Source organism: Typha angustifolia, chromosome 7 (assembly GCF_048772165.1).
Source record: "Typha angustifolia cultivar Huaian chromosome 7, ASM4877216v1, whole genome shotgun sequence".
NCBI lineage: Eukaryota > Viridiplantae > Streptophyta > Magnoliopsida > Poales > Typhaceae > Typha > Typha angustifolia.
Window position 1 is genome coordinate 16,545,124 of NC_133245.1, and position 25,560 is coordinate 16,570,683.

The following is a 25,560-nucleotide window of genomic DNA, read 5'->3' on the forward strand; positions in this document are numbered from 1 at the left end:
ATTTGGTTAGCACTTAAGCAGAATAGTAGAGGTTCTTGAACCCGGACCAGCCATAGACGGGATCAGGCTCGGTCGTATAAAGAAACCAAGTGAGGACCAGTAGCCAAAGATAGAATTCGCTCCTCACGCCATACAACACGATGATGGCGGCAGCCGCTGCCGCCGCTACCTCTCTCCTCCCGGCCACTTCCTCCCTCCTCCGCCGACGCTACGCCACACGCCTCCTCCTCCCCCGTTGTCCCCGGAACCTTAGACGCACCTTCCCACCACTCCCATATCCATCTCCTTCTCCTCTCCTTCCATTCCTCCACCACCCTCCTCTCCCCTCCTCCTCACAAAGATTTAGGGTTTTCTGCAGCGGGACGCTCTCGGCCGACGCTGAGGCCTGCGAGAAGGCGGTTCCGGGGGCTGTCGAGAGCGTTGGAGAGTTCCGGAAGAGGGTAAGGATTGTGGACGTGAAGGGCGGGCCCGACGAGGGTTTGGATTGGGTCGGAAAGGAGCTCGTCGTCAGGGGTTGGGTTCGGACTTGTCGTGTGCAAAGCAGCGTTACCTTCATCGAGGTTAGGAATAATCTTAGGTTCTTGCAATCGATTTCTTCTTCTGCATTGCAACATGAAATGTTGGTGTTTTCCTATTAGGTTACTGAAGTGTTTTCCTGAATTCCTTTTTCAGAAACAGGATATATAGCCCGTAGGATAATAGGATTGGAATGAACTGTATCTAACAAAACTTTCAAGAATGCTATAATGGGCTTTCTAGGGTCGCCCTAGTGGAAGAAAAGCAACGACATCCGGATTGAATCTTCCTTTGGGACCATTTGAGAAGAGAATTATCGCGTTCTTTCATTTTGTTCATGATAGAGTTAATGATCGAGCAATTCTTTGATTTGAAATGATATTCTTCAGTTATGAAAACCAACTTCTTTGCACTATAATATTGATGATAACTATGGTAAGACTATTCCTTAGCCCGAATTATATGATAATATCTTCTATTGGGTTGCATTGGTTGAAGATTGTGATAATATAGTACTTATGTCCTGTACATTAATATTACATTTTTAACAAGAAGCCTATTGTCCCCAACTATTTGGGGGTAGCCAATCTCTGTAAAGGTAATGACCTTTACAGAGATTGGCTACAATTATTCACTAACTAATATTTGATGAAAATGCTGCTACAATTATTCACTCACTAAGGATCGTTTACCTCTCTCTCTCTACATATATATATGTAGGTGAATGATGGTTCATGTCTATCCAATATGCAATGCGTGATGAACTCTGATGGTGAAGGCTATGACCAGGTATTAATCTTTTCTCTATATACTCTATTTTTATTTGTTGAACTGTATCGTCATGTCAGTTACGTGCTTCAACCTAAGGCCACCTTCTTTCATTTTCTCTAGAATATATTAGGCAAAATTAAGTCTAATTATTATTCATATTGCAGAATTCATCAGAAAAACATATCCTATGTGTTTGTAGATTGTTTTGGTCGAATGATTTCCTGTAAATGTTTTTGATCATGACAACCGTAATAATGGCCAATTGCAACTTTACTGATACTAGTCTTTAAAGCACAGTACATTGTTATGCTTATATCTCAACTTGTCCCTATTGTGCTTGAAGCCTAGAATTGGTTGCATTTATATTTCCATTTATATAAATTGGCATTCAGTTATCTTGTTTTATCCACATAGTCCTTGTAGAGCCAACCCACATTTTTATATTCTAGCCAATTCATCCAAATCTGAACTCCCCCATTTGCTTCAGGATTATTTTTTTCTATACGGCAGAAAAGTGCGGAAAAATCCCTCTACATGGGTGTGCTATAAATTTCTCTATTTTATGTTGGGGAATATTATTTTAGATTACAAAGCAAACATCAAATAACCCCTACTTAGTTTAGAAACACTATTCAAATTATTCTATAGATAAAATAAATTGTAATTTTAATTATTGATTTGACTATATATTTTAAAAGTCCTCTTTCCTACTATTCATCTATCTCATTCCATAAACCAAAGGTTTCTGCTCAATTGTCCCATCTTTCTCCTAGAAAATTGTAGATCTAGTATGGTTCACATGGTTTAAAGGTGTATGAGACTATGAATAGTTCTGTGTGATAGTCTTTCCTACCAAGATTCAACTGTACTCTACTTTTACAAACTATATGCTAACTAAGCTAACCTCTAGTGAATGCTGACACTGAACTTCTTCAGCAAATTCATTTTTTCCATTAGTCAAGCTTTCAACTGGCTTTGTTATCAGGTGGAATCAGGAGCTGTTACCGTCGGTGCATCAATACTAGTAGAGGGAGTTGTTGTAAGCAGTCAAGGAACAAAGCAGAAAGTCGAGCTGAGGGTAGCAAGACTTGTCATGGTAATGAACTCACTTCAGCTTGAGTTTTCTTCATTAAACTTCTCTTCTGTTATCTCCAGTAGAAGGATTATCTACCCATTTCCCAGTTTAAATAGTGGTGTTGTATACAGGGAACAGAATAAATGTTCCTTTCAAGCATCATATGGACATTCTATTCATCAGAGGGGCACTGTGTGTATGTGTTTGAGCAATGCCATAGGCATGATAATAAATAGTCTAGAAGAATGAGAAATATAATAACTTCTGATTAATGATTTGTGGTTCTCTACTTCTCTTCAAAGTATAAATATACTTAAGCAAAGAAAATAAATAAATCACCACACCCTCCCCAGAGCGCGCACAGACACAAAACTCAAACACCCACACCCACACCCGCCCACGCACACACACTTTATATATATATATGCCTAGTGACATCTATCGATGCACGTAATGCTGACACATGAATATTATTCTTAAGTTTGTTTTCATGTTTTGATAGCTCTCTTACATTTTTGTGTTTTCCTTTTTCTCACAGATTGGAAAAAGTGACCCCTCGACATATCCTATACAAAAGAAGAGAGCAACTAGAGAATTTTTGAGAACCATAGCCCATCTTCGACCTCGAACAAATACATTTGGTTCAGTATGATCTTATCCTTTGTAAATTATGTTTTTGTGGAGTGATTTTCAGTTGCAGGATAGCCACATTTAAAGTCCCTTGTTGTTATGTCTAGCTGGATTTACCCTAAAAGAGCATTATTCATAAATGTTTAATGTATGAGACCGATCCCTTTAAAGATTGTTGGATTTCTTTGGATTGTGTATCATTTTTGGTCAAATGCTATTATTTCTTGTTCATTTTTTTATGCATTGATAGAGGCGGTTATCTTTTTTTATCTCTCCTTCGCTACTTATTAGACAACTTTGATAAATCTGATCAGTACAAAATTCTAACATTGTACTGTAACTGCTTGTTTAGGTTACAAGAGTCAGGAATGCATTGGCATATGCAACGCACAATTTTTTTCAAGAAAATGGATTTGTTTGGATCTCAAGCCCAATAATCACTGCTTCAGATTGTGAGGGAGCAGGGGAGCAATTTTGTGTGACTACTTTGGTAGGTAATTTTTCATGTTCTTTTGTATTGAGTCAACATTTAAAGAATATAAGCTTAATTATTTATCAGTAGGGCTTTATGGTCATTTTAATTGTTTCGACCCATCTCAACACCTAAACTAGTTCAGGTATTCATCATCAGATACTTTAGTACTCTTTTGAGGAATGAAAAGGTCTCTATGAGATGATATATATTTAGTTGATTGAACTTACTTGAACCATGTGATTGTGACTTGGCAAAATCTACTCTTGAAACTTCTTTTTTGAAATTCTCTCACCATTTTATGGTCTAAAATACATTTATCGTTTACTAATGTTTGGCACTTTTTGTTTTTATAAATTTGCATAATTAGGCATCTACACTGAGGATCAACAAAATCAAGTTTCTAATCATGACATTTAACTTTTAAAAAGTCAAGAATAATTCATCTACTCGTGGTAATGACTGGTTAACTATTAAGTATTGACCTGCAAAATACAGGGCATCTAGACATTTATGATAAACATAAGTGATAGTGATGGATTACCAACTATAAAATTGCCTTTACACTATTTTCCTTTTATATATTGATTTTCTTTATATATAGATTAAGGTATATGATGACACCCTAGATTGAAAGCCCATGACAAGAATCATGGTGTTATGTGTGGAAGTGATACCAGTAAATTTGGTGTATTGGAATATATTGTAGGTAATTAAATTTGACAGGAAAAAATGATTTTGACGTGATTGTTATAATCTAGGTTTCTTGTACCAGTCGAAGTAGGCCGACAAATACCACGCTGTTCAGTTTGAGACGGCGTCTTGTCTTCGTTTTTCCTTAGATTTTGTCTTGACTCTTAGTGACGAAGATTGGAAGCTTTCTTTTTTAATATTTGTGGACCATTTCATGTTGTCTATGCCATCTTTTGGTGGTCCCTCTAATTTTGTGTAATTGACAGATTCCTAATACTCATGAAGGCAATGATTGCCCTGTCCATACAATTCCTACTACTAAGGAAGGAGCAGTTGATTGGTCACAGGTGAGCTTACTCTCTAATTGGTTCATCTGTTCTAAGTGCTTTGCTCTTAATTTCTTTCGAGGTCCCTTAGGTAAATTTCTCTTCTGGTAGGACTTTTTTGGGAAACCTGCATTCTTGACAGTGTCTGGCCAACTGAATGCCGAAACATATGCATCTGCTCTATCTGATGTATGTTTTCCTTCTCTCCTAGATCTGCACAAAACGCACAACATATTTCATATTGAACAATTTTGAATAATCTTAAATTCATTTTGTGAAAGTTGATACTGTCTCCAGGTATACACTTTTGGTCCTACATTTAGGGCTGAAAACTCAAACACCTCAAGACATTTGGCTGAATTTTGGGTACATGGATGCTTGCACTTCTTTTAGTTCATCGATCAAGCATCATATTCTTCTTTTTGAAAACTTTGAAATACATCTCTCATACTTGCTATCCTGTGCAAAGATGATTGAACCTGAGCTTGCCTTCGCGGATCTGAACGATGACATGGCCTGTGCGACTGCCTATCTCCAGTATGTAGTAGGTTTCCTCTTCCATCTATCTGCGTCTGTTTAATTTTTTCTGTCTATACAATAACCTCTTTTCCTTCTTTTATTTTTTTTGTCTCTATTTGGGTAAGGAAAGGTCTCTTTGTTAGCTTTTCATTTCCTAGTGAGCTTAACTGGTCTGATGTTTCTTCCATCTTGCAGGTTAAATATGTTCTAGAAAATTGTAAAGAAGACATGAACTTCTTTAATACATGGATTGAGAAAGGAATTATAGATAGATTAAGTGTACGGTTTTTATTCCTTTTCCGTTGTTGACCTCAATTAGTTTCTTTGACTCCTCTCCAATGGTGCAGCATCTCTGCAACTTATGGGACTTATATGATGTGAATTATTTCTACTGTCACCAGGATGTTGTTGAGAAAAAATTTGTACAATTGACATACTCTGATGCTGTCGAGCTACTTCTCAGGTCAAAAAGGAAATTTGAGTTCCCGGTAATGCATATTTCTCATAACTTGTTTTGGTTTGTTATTTAAATAATAGGTAAGACAATAACATGTTGTAACATGATTTATTTTTACAGACTTATCCATGATTTCTTTCATGTCCATTCTTATCCTTTAACAAGATGGAACATTGTCTTGGTACTGAAGATTTAGAGGCATCTTAATGGAGAGAAGAATGAGATTTTCATTGGTCATAAAATCTTGAAGTATTTGTTTACTGTTGGTGAAATTTGAAAAAAATATAGATCCGTACTTGTCTAAGATGATCTCCTTTTGCAACTCTCGCAATATTGTACTTCCTACTTGTAGTCTGATGGCTTGATTCTTAATTGTGATGTTAATTGGTCATTAGTACGCCACCCAAACTCCATTTACAACTTTGACTGAACATAAGCAGAATAAGCAACCATTGGACATTACTTGATGTATACTTGCAATTAGTTTGTCTCGAACAAATGAACATGATTAATCCTCTTTCTACAATCTAGACAATTGATTTGGCTGGCATTTAACTGTGAAAAATATAGTTTCATTTGTCTTGTTGATACTTCTGCCCAGAAGTAAGCTCTATATCAACATGATGTAAGCTTTCATATTCAGAAAAACTTTTTGCATGTGGAGATTCATTTGTTACAATTCAAAGCTATGTTAATCTCTTTTATCAAGAAGCCACACTACTGTTGACAAACTCAATTACAAGACCCCTCTGTATATTTGTTCACTTAATAAAATGAGCCTCTTCCAGATAATGCAAGTCAACGATCATATAATGTTTATTGAATTCATGAGTGACCTATCTTGCATAGAAAAAGAGGAGGGAACAGGATAGAGTGGAAGAACAGAAATCTGACAGAATTGCTTCAATATTTATAGGTAAAGTGGGGATTGGATTTGCAAAGTGAACATGAAAGATACATTACAGAAGTTGCTTTTGGTGGACGCCCTGTAATAATCAGAGATTATCCAAAGGTATGCTGTGCACTTATCTTTTCTAGTTGTGTCAAGATGATACTATTGTGTTTTCCTCAATACATATGCTCTTCTTTTAGGAAATCAAGGCTTTCTATATGCGGCAGAATGATGATAACAAGACAGTGGCTGCTATGGATTTGCTGGTTCCTAGGGTAAGTAGCAGAAAGGAAAAAAGAAAGAGCTTTTTCTCCATTGCACTTAATTTTGTGCTGCAGACATGCTCATGCAAACTCATAAACATGCTCATCCCATCTCTAGCAATGCAGGTGACTTTGTACGACCAAGCTTTCCTCCATTTCTTTCTAGCCTATTCTTATTCCTTGATCCAACCGTCTCTAGAAGTGCTTCCAAGTTCCAACAATATCATTTTTCTAATTTCTATCCCTCTATTCTTATCATCTTATCTTCATCAGATGAACTGCTGTCCCTCTACTCCTCTCCAACCATCTTTCTCCTCATCCCATTACTACCCGGAGGAAACATAAAGGATAGGATGGTGAATGTTGAAGACGATCAGATACCGGATTTACTAACATGTTTTCATTTAGCAAATATCCAAGATGTTTAGTCAAACAGTATTTAGGACATTTTAAACAGTGACTAGTGCCAAATTAGTATGTCGACCGGTATCAGGATCTGTGTTCATGCTAGAGACATAAATCCAACTTAGTTGCAATTCGTTGACTGTAAAGGCTGTGGCATAGATATATCCATTCTATGTCTAGTTAAAGTTCAAGGTTTCAACTTTCAACTCATTTAAAGTTGTGATGCTATTGTGCTTGCTTTTATCAACTTTCAAGTTTCAAGGTTGTGGTCATCGGTGCTAAAAATGTGGCCGGTTGTGAGCATATAGCAGAAAGGGAACTAACTGCGCTTAGTACAGTGGCTGCCAGGGCAGGGCCCTTAAGTCTATGACACCAGGCCATCCTCCAAAATATTAGTCATTTTCATCACCAGCATCATGTTGAATGAATAATGAGTCTGAATTTTAAAAGTTTAAATAAGCATTATTTACAATTGTAACACCAATCAGAACTTATGTCTGGGAAAAATATAGACTTGCATATGAGAGGATCACCTGCAGTTATCTCTTTGGAGCTGATGGTAGCTAATTATTGGCTGTTTATATAGTGGACTAATTAGCTTATATTGGCTTACCATGGCACTTATGGAAAGCCTTCAAGGTGGCTAAAGCACATCATGTAGCGGGTAGAGTGAAGATACTATGACAGGCACTTTTGGTTGTCATGACCTCTCAAAAACAATGTTAATACTAATGATTTTGCTTGCACTAGACATGCAGACCACAGTTCCTCTATAGCTCCTTAAGCAACTGAATCTTGCTCTTATGGATGCATGCTATTAGCCTTTTGATTTAGATTCAGAATAACATTTAATTGTAATCCAGGTTGGTGAGCTTATAGGTGGAAGCCAAAGAGAAGAGCGCCTTGAACATTTAGAAGGTCGATTGGAGGAGTTGAATCTCAACAAGGATAGCTACTGGTGGTACCTTGATCTTCGACGTTTTGGGTCAGGTTAGAGCTCTCACACTTCTGTAAATTGCAAGGCTAACCTTTTCTCATGCATTTTCTCTTCAAGATATATATATATATTCTTATTGAAGTTATGAAGTATTTCCATGCCAATTACGAAAATTGTCTCCAGTGTCTTGTCAGTTTCGTAGTATTAAAAGAAAAGGGAAGGACTTGATTTCTGTAGGAGATTCTTTGTTTCCTCCTGCTTAGGACCATAGAATGTGTCAAGGAGTGAGATTCTTCAGATATCTTATTTAATTAAACCTCCATGATAGAGGGAGATTTTATTAACTTCAAATAGAAACTTCAACAAGACAGATGAAATGTAATGAGCATGCATTCTATACAAGAGAAAACCTATTAGAGAATCACCCAAAGTGTGTTATGGTAGTTGTTCAATCAAATAACAAATTTTTGGTCTGTATGTATGCAAGCATGTGCTACATATGTAGGTTTGGAAGCAGCAATAAGCACATATAGTTGAGTTATATGATGGTTTATTAAGTTTAAATGCAAACAGCTGTTGTTGCATACTCAAGATAAATTTAATTGGTTGGACCCATTACTTGAGGGAACTTGCCTCTCCGTACTGTATAGCTTTATCACCCTACTCTGAGCTGATTAAGAACAGAATGTATGATGAACTTTTGCTGTTTTGTGTCTGTTTTCAGTTCCTCATGCTGGATTTGGCTTGGGGTTCGAAAGACTTGTACAGTTTGCTACTGGGATAGATAATATAAGGGATGCAATTCCTTTCCCTCGAAGTCCTGGTTCTGCTGACTTTTAACAGAGGGACTATGAAAATCCATTCTTATGCATTCATGCAATCTAGAGGTGTACGTCTTAGTAGTTCGGTCATTGATTTTTCGCCTTTGTAACTTATGTTATAGATGTTATAAGCTTGTCATCAGCTACTCCCCAAATTGCCGAAACAGGATGGTACAGATGATTCCTGGCTTTCTGGATGAAACTATACATGTACATTTCATTGCATTATGACCGAACTTTTTTCTGTAAATTTGACAATGAATTAAGCTTTTCTTGACATTTCTTGGTAATCTTCCTGAGATGTAAGAATCCAAGCATCTCATGTTTCTAAGATTGTCTATTGACACATTGTTCAAGCATACCTCTTATACATTGCTTGAATATTTGCATGCATCAGAAGACGTACATTCAGCTAGCCTAACAGCTTAAGAACGTTTCTTTCCTAATTTGGCCTTAATTATTGGAACTTCTGTTTTGTCGTAGTTTTGTGACTGAAAATTACAATGACTGGATGCAAAAGGTTGAACGATATTGATGATCAGGGTGAGGGCAGAGCAAAACTATCACCGAATAAAATCAAGGATCTGCAAGCTAACGTTGTGTCTGAAAACTGTAGTTGTTTATGCCGATTTCGTGATGAAGTAGACAAAAACTTCCCGCACTATTAGAGTAACATTAGGTTATTGACAGGCATGATATGAAGTTATCCAGAATCAGAAAGGGGCTAGAATCAATGTCGATCTAGATCAGCATGTAAAGCAGTTTATAAGGGCAGTCCTTCAATGAATCGGAGCCTAGATGAGGATGCATTTTAAATTAGGAAGCTTCGCATTCTTGAGGAATAAATAAAATGAATAACAAGAAACATCAAGTTCCTTGGTAAACCAAATGTAGTTCGTTTCACTCCCTGTCGGAATTAACACCATCCCGATTCTTAGCAGTTCGATTCACCTGATAGGATAACTACAATGCATGATGTTACAGGATGGCACACCTGAGCAGACAAAATCGTTGGAGCATTGTGAGATTAGCACTTAAACCACACCTTGGCAGGATACCCATGCTGACTCAGTACAACTTGTTGAACTCAGGTGTTTGTGTGCATTCTCCCAGTCTCGGAAAGAATGCCTCTCTTTCAATAAGGATTTGCAAGGAGGCCATTATCTTCGCCAGGGATGCCCACAAGAATGGCGCGGCACAAACTGAATAAGCAAATAATGCCAAGGCTCTGATAACACCATTTGAGTACCAAGGGAATGCCAACACAAAGAGTGCACCCGCAATTTCCAGCCATGCAGTGAGGACTGCAAGTGGTGGGAGCAGGAAGACATTGATCACAATGGAAGCAAGAGCTGATGAACCAAGCAGATAAAGAGACCAGCCTAGAAGTGGATGCACTGTCCGGGGTATGAGGAAGAAGGGAACAGTATAAGCAGCTAGCATAGACCATAATGCTGCTACCTTGAGCATGCTGTGTAAGAAGGCAGTGTCCTTCTCGGGACGCCTGTTATAGCACAGTTTTGATAAGCTAGGTCGTGCAAGTCGGGTAACCGCTATGACTCCCATGTACAGCATTGACTGGATTAGGATCACTGGTAGCTCAGATCCATACCTGTCCACAACAATTTCCCCAGGGAAAGGTTAGGAAACAAGAGAGAGCAGATCTCAGTTCTCAAATGTAGTAAAGCATGTCAAATGTGATTCTGAATGCACATGTAAGACCTCAGTTCTAAATAACAATAAAGCATAACTTCAAAATGTGACCCAGTGATTATTTACCCTCACCATGATAGCAACAGTAGCTGGTATGTTAATACATGGTACATTCTATCCTCATATCTTTGTAAACTATAAGTATAATCGTAACCCTTGTTATCATTGTAAAATGTATGAATCCCACTGTCTATCTCATGATATGTTTGAGACCAGTAATCTGATTACTCAATATATATCTCAAAACAAAAAATACAGCAACATCCACAGCTCAGCAAACCACTTCATTTTTGTCCACTTGTCAAATAAACATACTGGCTTACTGTGTAACTGTTAGAAAGGGACCTTTTATGAATTATTTGGTGCTTATTTTAACTTGTTATGATTTTTTTTCCTATAGAGTTTCAAACTAAGATGCTGAGTTAGGAGTCGATGGATACTGAAGGTCACGGTCAAGCATATCCATGTTTACTTACCCAAGATGCTTTCGACGTTGCTCATGCCATGAAAGGCCTAAAGGCAGAACAGGCCAAGACCACCAATACCATGGTTTAAACCACGGTGCGCTTGGAAATGTTATTACACTATTTGGTCCACAGGGAATGCTCCAACGAAGCTTAAGATCTGCAATTAGATAAAAACAAATAAGATATCTTCATATAATAATCCCAACAGGAACATTTCCCTCTTGTGTGAAATCAAGAAAAATTAACTCATTGTCATAGCAGCTCTCCATAAAACAAGGTACGTATAATGATTAATCAAAAGAGACCTTTAAAACCAACAACCACATGGATGAAAAAGATAGTGACCATAAGAAAAGAAAGGAATACTGTACTCACAGTAGTAAGAAGCATCCATCTGATAACCAAGAGGAAGCCGATAGGTGCCATCGAGTTTGGTACCATTGGCAGGTGGATGAAACATTGGCTGATCAAGCAATTCAGGAAAGTAGCTAGTTAAAAAGCCCTGATCTGCACCATCTGGGTTCTCCCGTACAATCTCCAGCTCATGAAGCATGTTCTTAAAGACATCCATTGAAGGCTGCAAACCAGAAGGCATACAGAGAGAATTAGAAATAGAATTCTCTTTTTATGCTTTGCAATGTTTGCATGTTTCTATGATCTAAAAGTAAAGGGAAGAAAAGTTGGGAAGAAATCTTTAAAACAATATCTAACTGTTGGAGGCACTTCATAAAAGTAATTTTCTGCAAAACAAACATGCAGAAAATAACTATTCTGAAGGAAAGGTGCATTTTAAGATTTATGCTGGCAAGATTACATAGTAAGGACAGGCCAAATTGGCTGCAGTGTCATTTTGGCTCTGAGAATTGAGAAAATTGAAAATTTCCGTGAATCTAGCCCAGGTGGGATCTGCCATACTTTTACTCACAGTACTCATGAACAAATCATGTTCAATTGACTAAAATCAATTTTTTTTGTTGAGACTTAAGCAATCCAGCAAAAAGAAACTGTAGATTGCCCTATAATGGAGTCAGACCTAAACACACTCTTAGTCTAAAGCGGAGCAGGAGCGTTTGCCTGATCTGCGCATTTTCTGACCCCACCAAATCGCAAATTGGTATGCTATATTGTTACCGAATCAACTGCATCATAAGTTGTTATAGCTCTTGCCTACTACAATGGAAATGAAAAATAAAACTCTATCCTCAACCCCTCCAAAGACCCCACAAAATTTGTCCATGCTGGTTGCATGTAATCATTTATGGTATGACTGCAACTCAATGACCCAATCTAATTATATATAGCTCGCGCACTAATAACTCTTTACAAGACCGGCTGATGTATTGACAGTGTGCATTTCCATGAAAGCGATCCTTACTGTCAGAACATCGCAGCTCATATATACATCCATCTAATGGAATATGCAGAACTCCAATTCAACTGATGAACAGAAGACATTATTTTATATCTGGTAAGTGGTGATGCAAGACTACTTCAGGGACTCCAAAATTATCCGTAGTGAAAAACATTCTAGAAAGAAGAAAGCAATTGAAAGGAACATTTGCAGCACATCAGAGATCAAATTTGTTTGTGATAAAGAGACTACGAGAGAATAATTGATAATACCTGAAGGACAAAGAGGCCAGTGTGGAAGATGCACGGATTGATGAAGACAGCACAGAATTGACCACACTGGAAGAGCTCATCAGTTTTTTGGATGAAAAGGTTGTCAGAGTCCAGCATAACAACTCGATCATATGCCACCAAGCTCCACGCATAAAGCTTGTTTAGAGTCAGCTTGAACCGAGCATTGAAGTTGCCTTGATTCTCATATGGGTTCTTCAAGTTCGCCACTGAAACCACCTTCACCCCATCCTCCTCTTTCCTGTTTGTGATTAAAAGAACATTTAAATGAATGAGCACTCAATAATCGTACTGCAGTAGTTTAGCAAGCTAGTCCAATCATTATACATGTCCATCCCATTCTAAAGAATCTAAGCTAAATTAAGCGGGAAATCATCTTCTTAGATTATCCATGTGTGTACTAGCTACCTAGTCAGCTAATCCATCCTTTGGCTAGTCATACTGCCGGTCAAACAAACTCTCTGCCTTAATTAATTTATGGCATAATCAGATAATGCATTAAGAAATAACTTTGTATATACAGTAACCTGTGACAGCCAGCAGGTCTTCAAAGACAAATACCAAATATCACATAGCAGGCATTAGAAAACCAACAACTAGATTGTGATACAATGTATGCCTCACAGGGTCTACTTAGAGGAGAAACTCTCTAAATTATCACAAGTGGAAACCTTAGAGAGGGGACCCACTTTTGATCCTTATTAGAATACAAAATGAAAGTTTTATTTTATAGTACCTGTAGATTTCATTTTTTAAAAAAAATTCATAGACGCTAGTCAGTACTTGTCTTAATAGTTTTCCCAACCGACCTAAATTTTCTATAAGTTTTATAAGAACAACTGATTTGACATATATAATTAGATTTCATATAACCCAGTAAAATTCCATGATGCAGTCTAATCATCTCTTCTAACTCATATAGATCTCTAACCAAATACTAGAAGTCTAACGAAATCAAAGAGCTCAACAAAGTCCCCATCTCTGAGTGGTTATTTATTGTTAATTTAGAAATATAGAAGACAATCTCAGAAGAAAGAAGCTAAGGTCTAGTTTAATTTCTTTGTTTTCTCTTTTACTTTCTTCTTTCTTTGACATAAAACCACGTCTACTAATTTGCAAATTGTTATGAAATTGTCAAAAGTTTCGGACTTTGGAAGTGGACATCCATCATCTTCTTCAACTCTTCGTCCTTCATCCTTCATCATCCCAAATACAGAAAGTCAACAACGCAAAAGACAATAACACCCCCCCCAGAAATCGCAGGCCACGGGAAAGGGTATTTTCGGAAACGCAAGAGAATACATCCATGGCGGTATCTAAGTATCTACTAGTTAGTCTGGTCCGCTTCTTCTCCTCCTTCCTCAAAATTAACCCCCCAACCCCCAAGCAATGAGGGAGAAGAAAAGTTTGCATCATTCCCCTAGCTCCGTCGGCCATTAGTGGGCAATAATTGGCAGACTAAAGATTGCACATCGCACTCCGCACCGGCAGAGCAGAATAAAAACGTCAAATTTCCAAGTCCCAGGTCATTAGATTTTCGATATTTTCAAGGAATAAGCTAACGGAGTGAAGGATAAGATAACGGAGATAAATAAACGTACAGTGTTTGGACCCATCGGATTGGGACGTCGACGGAGGCGATGACGACGCGGTCGGCATCGACGCCAAGATTCGCGAGAGATCTCATCATCACACGAGTGGCGACGTAGAACTCGTAATCCCGCGGAGTCCCCATGTACATCATCGCCGCATACGCGTGCCGCCTTCTTCCCTCCCCCTCCGCCGCCTCCGCTGCCATCGCCGCGACCACCACCATCGCCACCACCGCTGCCGCCCACCGCGAGAGGCCTCCCCGCCTTCCCCTGCTTCCCAACTCCATCACTCGCGACTCCGAGGCAACCCAACGATATAACTGGGTAATAAACCCTAGTTTGGGGCTAGTACAGATCGGATCTTGCTCTCTGGCGCAACTCTTCCTCCCCCATTACCCAGATCTCAGCGACGGCTCAGAGACGACTCTCACCTCTACCTCCTCATCCTCCTCCCGAACTCCATTGCCGGAGCTCCGGTGGGATGTGCGTGTACAGAGAGAAAGAACCGGTGACAGATTTCTAGTGAGAGAAAGAGGCGAAGTGCGCGTCTTTGTTGTCTTTTTAACAAGAAGGGTACAGCAAAGAAAGAGGAAGCGGCTTTGTATTCTATACCATTTATTGTATTCTATACTATTGTATTCTTTTTATATATTAATATTAAAAAATCTATATTTATCACCATATATTTTAATATTTATGCTAATCTTATATCGAGTTCTATGTAAATTAATTATATTAAAAAGATTATTAAAATATTATCAGCTAAATTATACTAATTTAACTTATTAGACTCTTAACATATATTCAATTCAACTCAACACACCTCGATCCATATATCGTAAAGCAGAATACCAAATCTATAAGATACCTTCTAACTTTTTTCCGAATCTTGGACTCGAAATTAAAGCAAATGGACAGTGTGATTGCTCCTATTTTGGCTTAATTCATAAGTTTGATTACCCTCTATTTAAAATACCCAAATTGGTGAAATCTAATTGATTTAAATTTTAATGAGTAAAATAGAAAGAAGAAGAAGCGTAAGAGAACATAATTAATTGAATTCCTACTCATTCCAATTAATTTACCTAGATGAATTTTAATTAACATGGTTGCTTTCGTGCTAGTTTTAATGTTGACGATTAGGTTAGTGAAGAATGAACTAGTGATGCCAGATTTTTGGTTACTTGCTTTCAAAATATAAAATGTATAGAGTTTTGTAGCGAAAGATTATGATTAATACATCGGTGAGATATAAGGTGTCATCTTATAAATTTACTTATTTACTTATATATATAGAGAAGTTGATATTTATATTGTTTACATGATTACTTTTAAAACTTTTTTTTTATGATAAATAGCTCTTTAGAGTTAACTAACCTTTAAATTTAAATAATTTAAAAGTGAAAAAATAATTATTGTAGTTTTCAATTATGTCACTTAGGAAATTTTTTGTCCTTTTATATTAAATTATTCAACCTTGATCCAGAAGTTACTAGAAGGCATATATAATATATGTTTTGAATGATAAATAACAAATATTAAATTAAAATGGCATAGAAGCATGTAAGAGTTTATTTAAAGGTATACACACATAAAATAAAAAATAAAATAAAAACTCGATTATTAATAAAGTTTGAAAGTTTTACCTTCCATTTGTGTCATCTTTTAACGATATTAAAATGCATTAAAAAAAATGTGAACTTGGTTTTCTCCCTCTGATCTTTGTTTGTGTTGTATGGAATTCTTTTAAGTCAAAGTCTATTTCTTGATCGTGTTTTCAAGTTCAGGTTGTATGAAATAAGAAAATGAGAATGATAAATTAATAGATAAGAATAAGTTAAGTTGTTATTTAATTACATAATAATAAAACTTTATTTGAAAGAAAAAAAAAACCTATTTCTATTTCATAAATTGTCATAGTCTACTTACACTTACAGGTTAATGGAATCCAACGTAGAAATCCAAAATGGTCCAACTGAAAGTTATAAGAGAAGATACTAAAATGAAAGTATAGCCTTAGGTTGAATACTATTCCAAAGGATTGCGACGTATGAAAAGGTTAGCCATTATTATAGTTCTTAATATCAACAGTGTAACGCTTCTTCCAGTTCCTATAAAGTACCTTGAAATGCAATTAATCATTTGATATGTTATGTGCCTAAAAGACTAGAACAAAGACATTTAGCTAACCAAAGAATGTAAAGGAAAACATTGAATCGAAATCCACATAGTTCATACACGTATAGATAGATATAAGTTATCTGAAAATAATAATAGTAGATTTTCACTACAAGCATCTAAGTCCACATGCCGAGACTATTCCTCGGAATATGTTGACGTGGAAACTTGGCCCTAAGTTAGTGGTCCACATGAAAAAGAGATGCTATATTTAATTTGAGGTCAGTATAAATATCACCACCAACGAGTCCACCTCTGCCTCTTGGCTTTGAATTCTTGGTGCAATGGCATTGGCATTGGCAATTGGCATTGGCATTGGCATTGGCATTGGCATTGGTAGGTGGTGGAATCCTGATCTCCTTTGCTTCCCACCTTATGTTCCTATCACTGTAGAGTATAGAGGAGTGCATGCCAATAATATTTGTATTGTTTTATAAAGGATTTTTGCTAATTTAGATTGAGCTAGAACAAACTTTGTATAAATGTGCTAGATGGCCAATAAACCTAAAATTAATTAATGCACATTAGGGCTTAGCACGCCTTTCCATACAATGTGACTGGCTCTCCTACCATTTTATATTATTAATTAGTTTAAAACTCTATATCATGTATGAGTAGGGATTTGGTCCAGCTGAGTTTGTTTAAACACAATTTGAAATTAATTTCCAATCTAATATATGTGGCATGCATAAGTATATTTATTAGAGTTTTTAAAATATTTTATAATTAAATACTTATTTACATATTTTTTTGATTAAATTTTACATAAAATGAGTTATATGTGATATCAGGTGAAGGGTGCAATTAAGTTCACACAATCATGATCACAATTTAGTCTGTGTCTTAAAATGGCTTCATTAACCATATTTATTAGAGTTCTATTCATATTTTACAACCAAATAATAAAATATGACTAGACTTACACAGATATTTAACTAATACTTAAGATAAGATATGCACATAAAATTATCCTTAAAAAGATAATCTTATGCACTTAGTTTTTAAAATGCTTTCAATCTCTCCTCATAGATCTCCTTTTATCACATTTTTATAAGAATTTCTCTTGTCACATTGAGGAAGACAACATACAATGAATTCTAATAATTAAGTGCACTCATCTCAGTATTCTTCCAACTAGATCTCTATTCATATAGAGAAATAAAGGCATGATATATTACACTAAATTAGCTACGTCAGCCATCTTAATTGGATGCTATTAAGCATCTGTCAACTAATAATCTTAGTCAAAAACCAGTTAATCTTTTATTATAGGAAAAAATAAAACTTCATTTGCAGGTGATAAATTTGATGATTAATGAAAGATGCACCCTGGAAGTCAACAATTAGATGCAACTAATTCTTATCTATATTAGTAGGTATCTAGGAAAGCGTTAGTCTGGGGAAGATGCAGGTTTGGATAGCCAACTTGCCATGCAATGCCAGAGTAATTAGATGAATATTTAAGATTGGTGGCAGACTAATTATTATAATCTCACGAGCATGGCAATATTAATTTAAATTTCTCTCCACTTTGTCTATTTCTATGGAGGTCCTCTTCATTAGGATATTATCATTGTCATTGTGAGGTTGATTTGGCTTTGGATTAGCTAGCAAATTGGCAAGCCTAATTAAGCCTATAAATGTTAATTGTCAATATATACTATTGAAAATGTCTCAAAAACAACTGCAATCTACATAAGCAGCTATATAATTTGTTTATTCTTATAGAGAAAATTTAGTTACCGAAACATCCTTATCTTGCGAAGAGGAATTTTGACATTTTTAGTTATTTCATCTACGAGGTTAAGATATTTTTAATAGTTAAGTGAGTCTATATATTAGAAAAATAAATTTAGAAAAGATACGTGAAAAAGAGTAATAGTTTAGGGTAAGTCACGAAATTTGCATGGAGAAACCGCAGGTTGCTTTTTGTTGCATCGAGATGGGATTCTCGTCTAACTTTTTAACTTTCTCCTCGTCCTTTTTCTCGGCTTGTTTAACCCTACTTACCGTTCTTTTAGGGTTGGAATAAAGCTTTTTTTGTTTTCTTTCGTCATGACAGGAATATAAACAAGAGTGTAGATGGAGAAAAGCATGAAGAAGAAGAAGAAGGAAAAGGGTGGATGGGGATAAAAAGGAGAGAAAAGTTTGAGAGGGACGTATCCGGATCTCTTTGTTTTGGAGCTAGCATTATGGTTTTGAAATAGAGGGTCGAATTGGAGATAAAGGGAAAAGGAGGGGTTAATGTAGAAATGTAGAGAATAAAGAAGGGGGGGGGGGGGGGGGAGGCGTGGAGTGGAGTAATGCACGCTGACACAGGAGGCACGAGCAAAGACCAAGCCCTCGTAGTCCCGTAGATTAGATTACGATTTCTTGTTTAGAGCGTAGAAGCCGTTGCCGACAATGGAGGCCATCACGTTGGTGTGCTATCACTGGCCTCGTGGCTGTTATATAATTGGATTTGTTTTTCAACGTAATTATCACTCAAAAAAAGGTTTCAAAATATCGTAATTGGCACCATATTTTGTATAAATATTTTAATTGCCACTGAAATTTTTTGAACTCTTTTTTCATTCACTATTATAATTAGTTTTTTAATCAAATATTCCTAATAAATAATTATTAAAGTTATTATATAAAATTAGGTGACTAAAATACCCTCTCTTTCTTTAAGTTTTTATGAAATAAGATATATTTCGTTGTACTATAATAATAATTTTTTAAGATCTAAATTTGCGTTCTAATTATGACCAGATAGATTTAACTAATGGAGTTATATTTTAAAAAGAGCACAATTTATTTCAACGGCAGTTGTGGTACTATGATGCAGTGACAAGTATGATACTTTAAAAGTTTTCGTGATATATATATAGTTACTTATATAACTTTGTATTAACTAGTGGTTATCTTTAACTTGTGGGCTACTAATAACTTGTTTCTCTGGTTATTTAGGCTTGGCTTGCTTTGTTCTTACGCAATTAACTTGGATTTGACAGGATAAATAATACGGATTATCTTAAGGCAATATGATATGTTTCAGATTGGGCAAACTCTGCCTTTAAACCAAGGCCTGCCAGGCCCGAGAACATTGGCCGAGAGTATTCGAGCTAACCGTAGATATAACTTTACTGAGAAGAAATCGATAGCTCAATGAAATGTAGCAATGAATTGAAGAACAAGGGAAGGATCCCACATGTCTAAAAGAAGAAGAAAAGAGTTTGTTTAACTGGGGAACAAGTAAGAAGCTTACGAAAGGCAAACACAACGACTGGCCTTCTAAAATAAGACCAGTTACATGCCAAATATGCTCAGTGTTCTTCCTTTAGAACATTTATTATTGTCCAGAAGCCCATCATTAGTCTTATGTATAAGATTATAGACACAGAAGGACAGAACATAGTGCATAGTTTATGATGATGTATCCTTCTTCCATTTGACCAGCAACTTGAGAAACTCCATTACCTGCGGATAGAAAATGAAGGGCAACTTTTGTCAACAATTGAAAGAAAATAATCGCATGCTTGACATGATATGACCAGCAGAAGAAAGATTCACTTGCCTCAGATGGGTCTCTCAGAGAATAGAAGGCATCAGTTTCTTTGGGCACAGGAGATACTAAAATTCCATAGCCACGGTTTCCTTTTCTCAGAACCTAACATGAGCCAAGAAGAAAAACGTATGAATCCAAAAGGTAAAACAACTTCAAGCATATCCCCCCATCAACACTACCGTAAGAGATACAATTAATGCACTAAAATACCTTAAATGCATCTTCGTCTGTGCGGTCATCTCCAACATAAATAGGGAGCACATCATCACAATCACTAAATCCAAGTGATTCGAGCAAAAATTCAACAGCTTTCCCCTTGTCCCAATCAATCACTGGACGAACTTCTAAAACCTATACAACAATGATAAAGCTCGTAAGATGCCAATTTTAGGAGGGGGAATTATGCATAGCATCACGATTAGATTTCTTGTTCTACCTTCCGTCCATGAGTTAATCGTAGACGAGGATAAGACTTCAGGATATGATTCACACTTTGTGCAACCAGATTCCAACGCTGGAAGAGAATAGTCAGAAGGAAAAGGGACCATAGGTTAGCCCACAATTCTTGGCCCTAAAAATGAAAACAACCATGCAATGAAACTTCTGGACTTAGATCTTACCTTCTTATCTACATTACGGTAATGTACAGAGACGCAAAACCTATTGTTCTCAACTTTGGCACCGGGAATTCCTTTGGTACTCTCAACGAGGGAACTAAAAACCTGTAAGATAGAACACAATCAATTCATGGTCCTTACTACAGGAGGGTCCAATTCTTAGCTGCAAGTGTCAATCAGGCAAAGATACCTCGTCGATCATAGGTAGGAATTCACTTGCAGGCTGGAAGAGATTCACCTCCTTACCCTGCAAACAGAATAATTAAATAAGGGGAGAAGTTAAATAACATGAACACAGTAATAGATGAGAAAAATGTAACAAAATAGATATTTGTCCTCAAGATACAAAGAAAATAATGCAACAAAGGCTTCTTCACCTGCTTGTTGGTCGACCTAACGCAGTTCGGATGGTCAACAATGGACTCAGCTTTTCTAACTGGGCCCATTATGTCCATTCCATGACTACCAGCATAATGAAGTTCTGGAAGTTTTACAAACTCAAAAACCTGTCAGGAGTGAGAAAGAAACAATACTGGTCAGAAAACAAGGAATTTCCGGAACGGAAAAAAGCACATCAGCAATAGCACGGTAACAAGATTACAAAATAAATAGTCCTTGGAGGATGCTTAATAGGATACCTTATCACGAGACCTTCCACTGATAATTGCAGTAGGAAAATACTTTGCAACTCCTTTAACGGTTGCACGCATCTGAGAGACAAAGGTTTGTTAGATATAATTCCAGCAATATTTAAGTGTATCGCACGCAAATTGTACCAAATATATGCAAGTCTGCAACTAAAAATACTACAGCACAAGTGAATTCACTCACTGCATCGGACATGATAGCATTGTCAGGGTTGTCCACTATAGGTGAAAGAGTTCCGTCATAATCCAAAAACAGCGCTATCTTCTTGCCTTTAGCACGGACAATGATCTGTTCAAACCAAGTTAAAGCTGATGGATACTTCGTCTGCAAAAAAAAGGGGAGCACACCCATATACCATGAGCATCTCTTGCCGTATTACTGATAACTATTTCCTATCATGAAAAAAAAGAAGGAAAGTTTAAATTTTACCAGCCAATTATAATAAGCTTGATCCATTTCATCAAGGCCTAAATCCTTGCTTGGCTTCTTGCGAGGAGGTGAAGAGGATCTCATAGCATCAAGCCAACCACTAATATGGACTTCATCGAGCTTACCAGAAATAAGTTTTCTTTTAGGAATATTCATATAGAGACCAGAAGAAGTAAAACCAGCAGTTGCTGCCATCAGATTTGAAGGTAACCCCAATTTGCTTATGGACAGAGGCTCAGCAATAACAGGGGAACTATGATTGTTCTTCAAATCCATAAGATCCAAATAAGCACAGCAGATCTTTACAGTATGACGTTTTAGGGACAATTCCAACTCGTCAAATATTAAGTTCTCACTGTAATATCTACCCAACCCTCTTATCGATAAAAAACCACTTCTTCAATGTGTTCTTGTCACTGCAGATGTGCATGCAGTCCATCAAAAGATCACCTCCTGAAAACTGAATTGCAAAATAATGTCACATAAGAAACACACTACAGACTAAGAAATTTTTCAGAATGAGAAAAATGTATACCTTCTCATTGCCAGCACAGCAAAGCATTTATTCAGGCAATCATAACTTCCATAGATGAAGGAGCATGAGAAGTTCAAATGGCTCTCACTTTGATCAGATGAACTTGCTCCCTGCATGAAGCACCAAAGTACAAAAACATCCTTCAATTGAATAAAATCAACAATGCGTGACCTAAGATATTTCAAACCAACTAATCATTTATATATTGGCCAGTTCTGCAATTCCAGAGAGAGAGAGAGAGAGAGAGAGAACCAAAAAAAGGGCATATCCAAAATTCTTCGATTTAGAAGAGAAATCAAAGATTAAACACATCACATGGGCCATAAACTGCAGAAGGTAAACATCAATCATATGCTACAAACCTGTTATACATGTGTTACGCAAAAGGGGAAAAAAAGAAATCGCCACGGTTATTTGTTGTATAAATCTCCAGCAATACCTTATTTACTAATCTGACAATGGTTTTCAGTAGGCATTAAAATGAGACATTTAACAAACATAGATCTCTACTGCGGGGCCAGACACGTGAAATGTCGATAAACTTCCAATGTTCAACAACTAGTAAATATCCCACGTCTATAGGATAATTGAATTGTATATTTTAGTAAATGTATTCAATAGAATAAAAAAAAAATCAAAAGACAGCTCAACTTTGGAGAGCATGCCAGCTACCGCTTTTATTTCCATTGAACAATAATAAGATTTTTACATAAAAGGATACGGAGGACGCCTTAGGGGCCCTTTGGCTTCTAAGTATTTAGAGAAAAAAAAACTACATCTACGCATATAAAGTGTAATATAAGGAATTAGTTTTTAGTCATGGAATCTGTCCAAAGGCTGAGGGCTCATATGGTTCAATTATGTGATCGTCAAAACTCCCTTTCTCAACTTTTAATAGAAAGAAGGAAGAAAAGATATCAAACTTTGTTTATATTAGTTTCTCATTTAACACTACACATACGAATACTGCATTTTGAAAGGCACAAAACCAAACGACCTCTTGGATTTTTAGTATAAACATTATCTAGATAAAAACTAACACAAGAGAATAATTTAAAGATTACACAGGACAATCAAAGGAACTCTTTTTTTTCTATTATAAAAGGACGGTAGGACATGCATCAGAAGATCAACCAAATTCACAGAGGGCCACTCACAGAGAGCAATGGTAAGTAACGGTGAAAGCTCCACCAAAAAGAAGCATTTATTGGTGGCATTTAACGCGGAATGGGACCGAACTTGGGATCGGTTTAAAAAAGGACAAGACGACAACAAAGCTTCGCGACGAAATAGCTCGATAAATAACCACAAACACGAGTAAATATAACAGCCTAAAGAGATCTCGAGAATCCAAGACAAGACTTACCAATCAAATAAACAAAAGAAAAAATAATAATAATCGCCAAACACTCATCGTCCAACGAGAAGAAATCAACGAACGGCGAAAGACGACTAAATCAAAGCTTCCATCAAGCCACGAGATGATCTTACGAATGATTCAAAGGAAACGCCAAATTGGATCTAAGAAAGAAAAAAAAAAAAAAAAAAAGTAGATCGAACCGCACCTGATCGAAAACCTCAAGCCCTTCGTTCCAACGAATCGAGTCTCTGATGCCGAGATGAAGATTACCAGAAGAGACAGGAGAGAACTCGGAGGAATAGGAATCCTAGAAGAAAGAGGAAGTAAACGATGGGAGACGATCCACAAGTTCCCTGGAAATCGCTCGCAAGAGAGGAGAGGAGAGAAAAGAAGAAGAGAAAAAAGGTGCAAGAGGCCGCGTATTTATAGAGCTTTCTCGTGGACGGAGGACGCTTAATTAACCCTGAAGCAACCGGTCGTCAATAACCGAGAAACACGAATGGCAAGAAACATCCGTTAAATGTAACGGAGGAATCTTTAGGGAAAAAAAATAACTGACTCCCTATGATTTGGGTCCCATCTCCTATCCTAAACTAATACGACCCAATAGAATGACTAATATTCTAGGTTTTGCCACGTCGTAGAGGGAAGGATGAGGGTTATAATAAGGGTCAGGAATAAAGTGGACATAGAAAAAGCGTTATATTAGTTAGTTTGACGTGATTGCCGTGAGGCCACGGGGAAACCGGGAAAGAGACGCATCCACTTGACTGGTAATTGGCGGTCGCAATCGGTGAACCTGCAAGCGTAGCAACACCTGTTGCTGTCTCAGCCTCAACGTGGACCACGTGGCCGTGTGCTGGAGACGGGTCCCGCCACGTAAGGTAAACGATTGCCAGGACCGTGTCGTTTTATCCTTTACCCGATGACCGGCAAAAAGCACCAATGACTCGGATCTCCTCTGCGGAAGAACGACAATTATTTTACACACCTTAATCTCTGCTGTCAATCCTACGTGGAAATATACAAATATATATATATATATATATATATACTTACTCCAACTAATAATCTCGTGTGAGGAACTTTCTAAATACCCGCAGATATATTTATTACATTATCGTGAGGCGGTGAGTAGAAATTTCAACCACAACCTTTGTCGTGTGGTGAATTTTATATGTACCAGGATTTAGGACTTGTCAATTTGTCAGGTGGCCGCAGTTTCTACTTTCTACCCTATGGCTGGAGAGAATCCGACTGTCAGCTTCCTTAGTTTGATACCTTGTGCCATAGAAAGAGTTGGAGAGAGAGGGAGAGAGAGAGAAAGAAATAGCACACGTAAAGTGACATTAAACTACCAACAACCAAGTCTTCCTCTGGGTCTCCCGCCACCGCTTTGGATTCTTCTCTCTTTTTCTATACACATTACACAGTAGCAGAGAGTAGGATAACAGAACAGAACAGGCACATTCGCCGTTTGTTAGTCTTGGTGGGCCTGGTTATAAAGTCTACAGCGAAGCTATAATTTGTTTGAATTTCGATTTAAAAAGACTTTGAATGAGCAAGTCTAATCAAATGTTTCTATACAAAATTAGTTTTGAATACTAAGAGGAATTACGTGGAAAGTGTCAACAATATATTCAGTAGCTGAATAACGCGGTTGGTATATCTAACGTTACGTCAGCAATGGTGAGGTGTGAGGAAGTGAGGAAGGCAGTGCAGTGACTCGGATCTGCGTGGTCAACTTGTCGTAGAACGAGTCTGGTCAAAGAACAAGCCGCAGGACCCGGGGGTGGGGGCCATGGGGACAGCTTCACCTGTCACTTACGTGTCATTCAGACGTGGCAGTGACGAAGCCCACCCAGCTATGAGCTCTTTAATTAGAAAGACTCGAACGTAGGATTCGAAGTCATGGCATTTGAATGAATGCAACCAGCCTATATGAGAAGCTATCTGGAAGGCCCAATTTAGAAGGCCCATTTTGTTGAGCTAGTGGGAGATTGATTAGAGACTCTCTTTGGGCTGTATAGGTGGTGAATATTATAGGGATCTC

General features: G+C 37.2%; 3 protein-coding genes across 3 annotated transcripts; 1 reads left to right on the forward strand and 2 right to left on the reverse strand.

Annotated features, from left to right (window-relative positions):
* The first annotated feature begins 17 nt into the window (after positions 1-17).
* On the forward strand, positions 18-9,056 carry LOC140762674 (asparagine--tRNA ligase, chloroplastic/mitochondrial). The gene is made up of 15 exons (XM_073100568.1): positions 18-560; positions 1,237-1,305; positions 2,273-2,383; positions 2,901-3,008; positions 3,345-3,482; positions 4,424-4,504; positions 4,595-4,672; positions 4,781-4,849; positions 4,953-5,027; positions 5,198-5,281; positions 5,404-5,490; positions 6,376-6,471; positions 6,552-6,626; positions 7,883-8,009; positions 8,681-9,056. The coding sequence occupies exons 1-15, from the start codon at positions 141-143 to the stop codon at positions 8,794-8,796; spliced, it is 1,734 nt and encodes a 577-aa protein (XP_072956669.1). The 5' UTR covers positions 18-140; the 3' UTR covers positions 8,797-9,056.
* Positions 9,057-9,582: 526 nt separating this feature from the next.
* On the reverse strand, positions 9,583-14,787 carry LOC140762675 (putative glucuronosyltransferase PGSIP8). The gene is made up of 5 exons (XM_073100569.1): positions 14,200-14,787; positions 12,581-12,839; positions 11,333-11,534; positions 10,967-11,114; positions 9,583-10,389 (listed from the first exon to the last, which is right to left on the reverse strand). The coding sequence occupies exons 1-5, from the start codon at positions 14,475-14,477 to the stop codon at positions 9,846-9,848; spliced, it is 1,431 nt and encodes a 476-aa protein (XP_072956670.1). The 5' UTR covers positions 14,478-14,787; the 3' UTR covers positions 9,583-9,845.
* A 4,775-nt stretch (positions 14,788-19,562) lies between these two features.
* LOC140762676 (probable trehalose-phosphate phosphatase 2) lies at positions 19,563-23,898 on the reverse strand. Its single transcript, XM_073100570.1, has 12 exons — positions 23,713-23,898; positions 22,148-22,257; positions 21,613-22,072; positions 21,367-21,507; positions 21,174-21,245; positions 20,913-21,041; positions 20,726-20,782; positions 20,539-20,640; positions 20,355-20,432; positions 20,129-20,269; positions 19,928-20,020; positions 19,563-19,830 (listed from the first exon to the last, which is right to left on the reverse strand). The coding sequence occupies exons 3-12, from the start codon at positions 21,886-21,888 to the stop codon at positions 19,777-19,779; spliced, it is 1,143 nt and encodes a 380-aa protein (XP_072956671.1). The 5' UTR covers positions 21,889-22,072; positions 22,148-22,257; positions 23,713-23,898; the 3' UTR covers positions 19,563-19,776.
* Between the last annotated feature and the right edge of the window lie 1,662 nt (positions 23,899-25,560).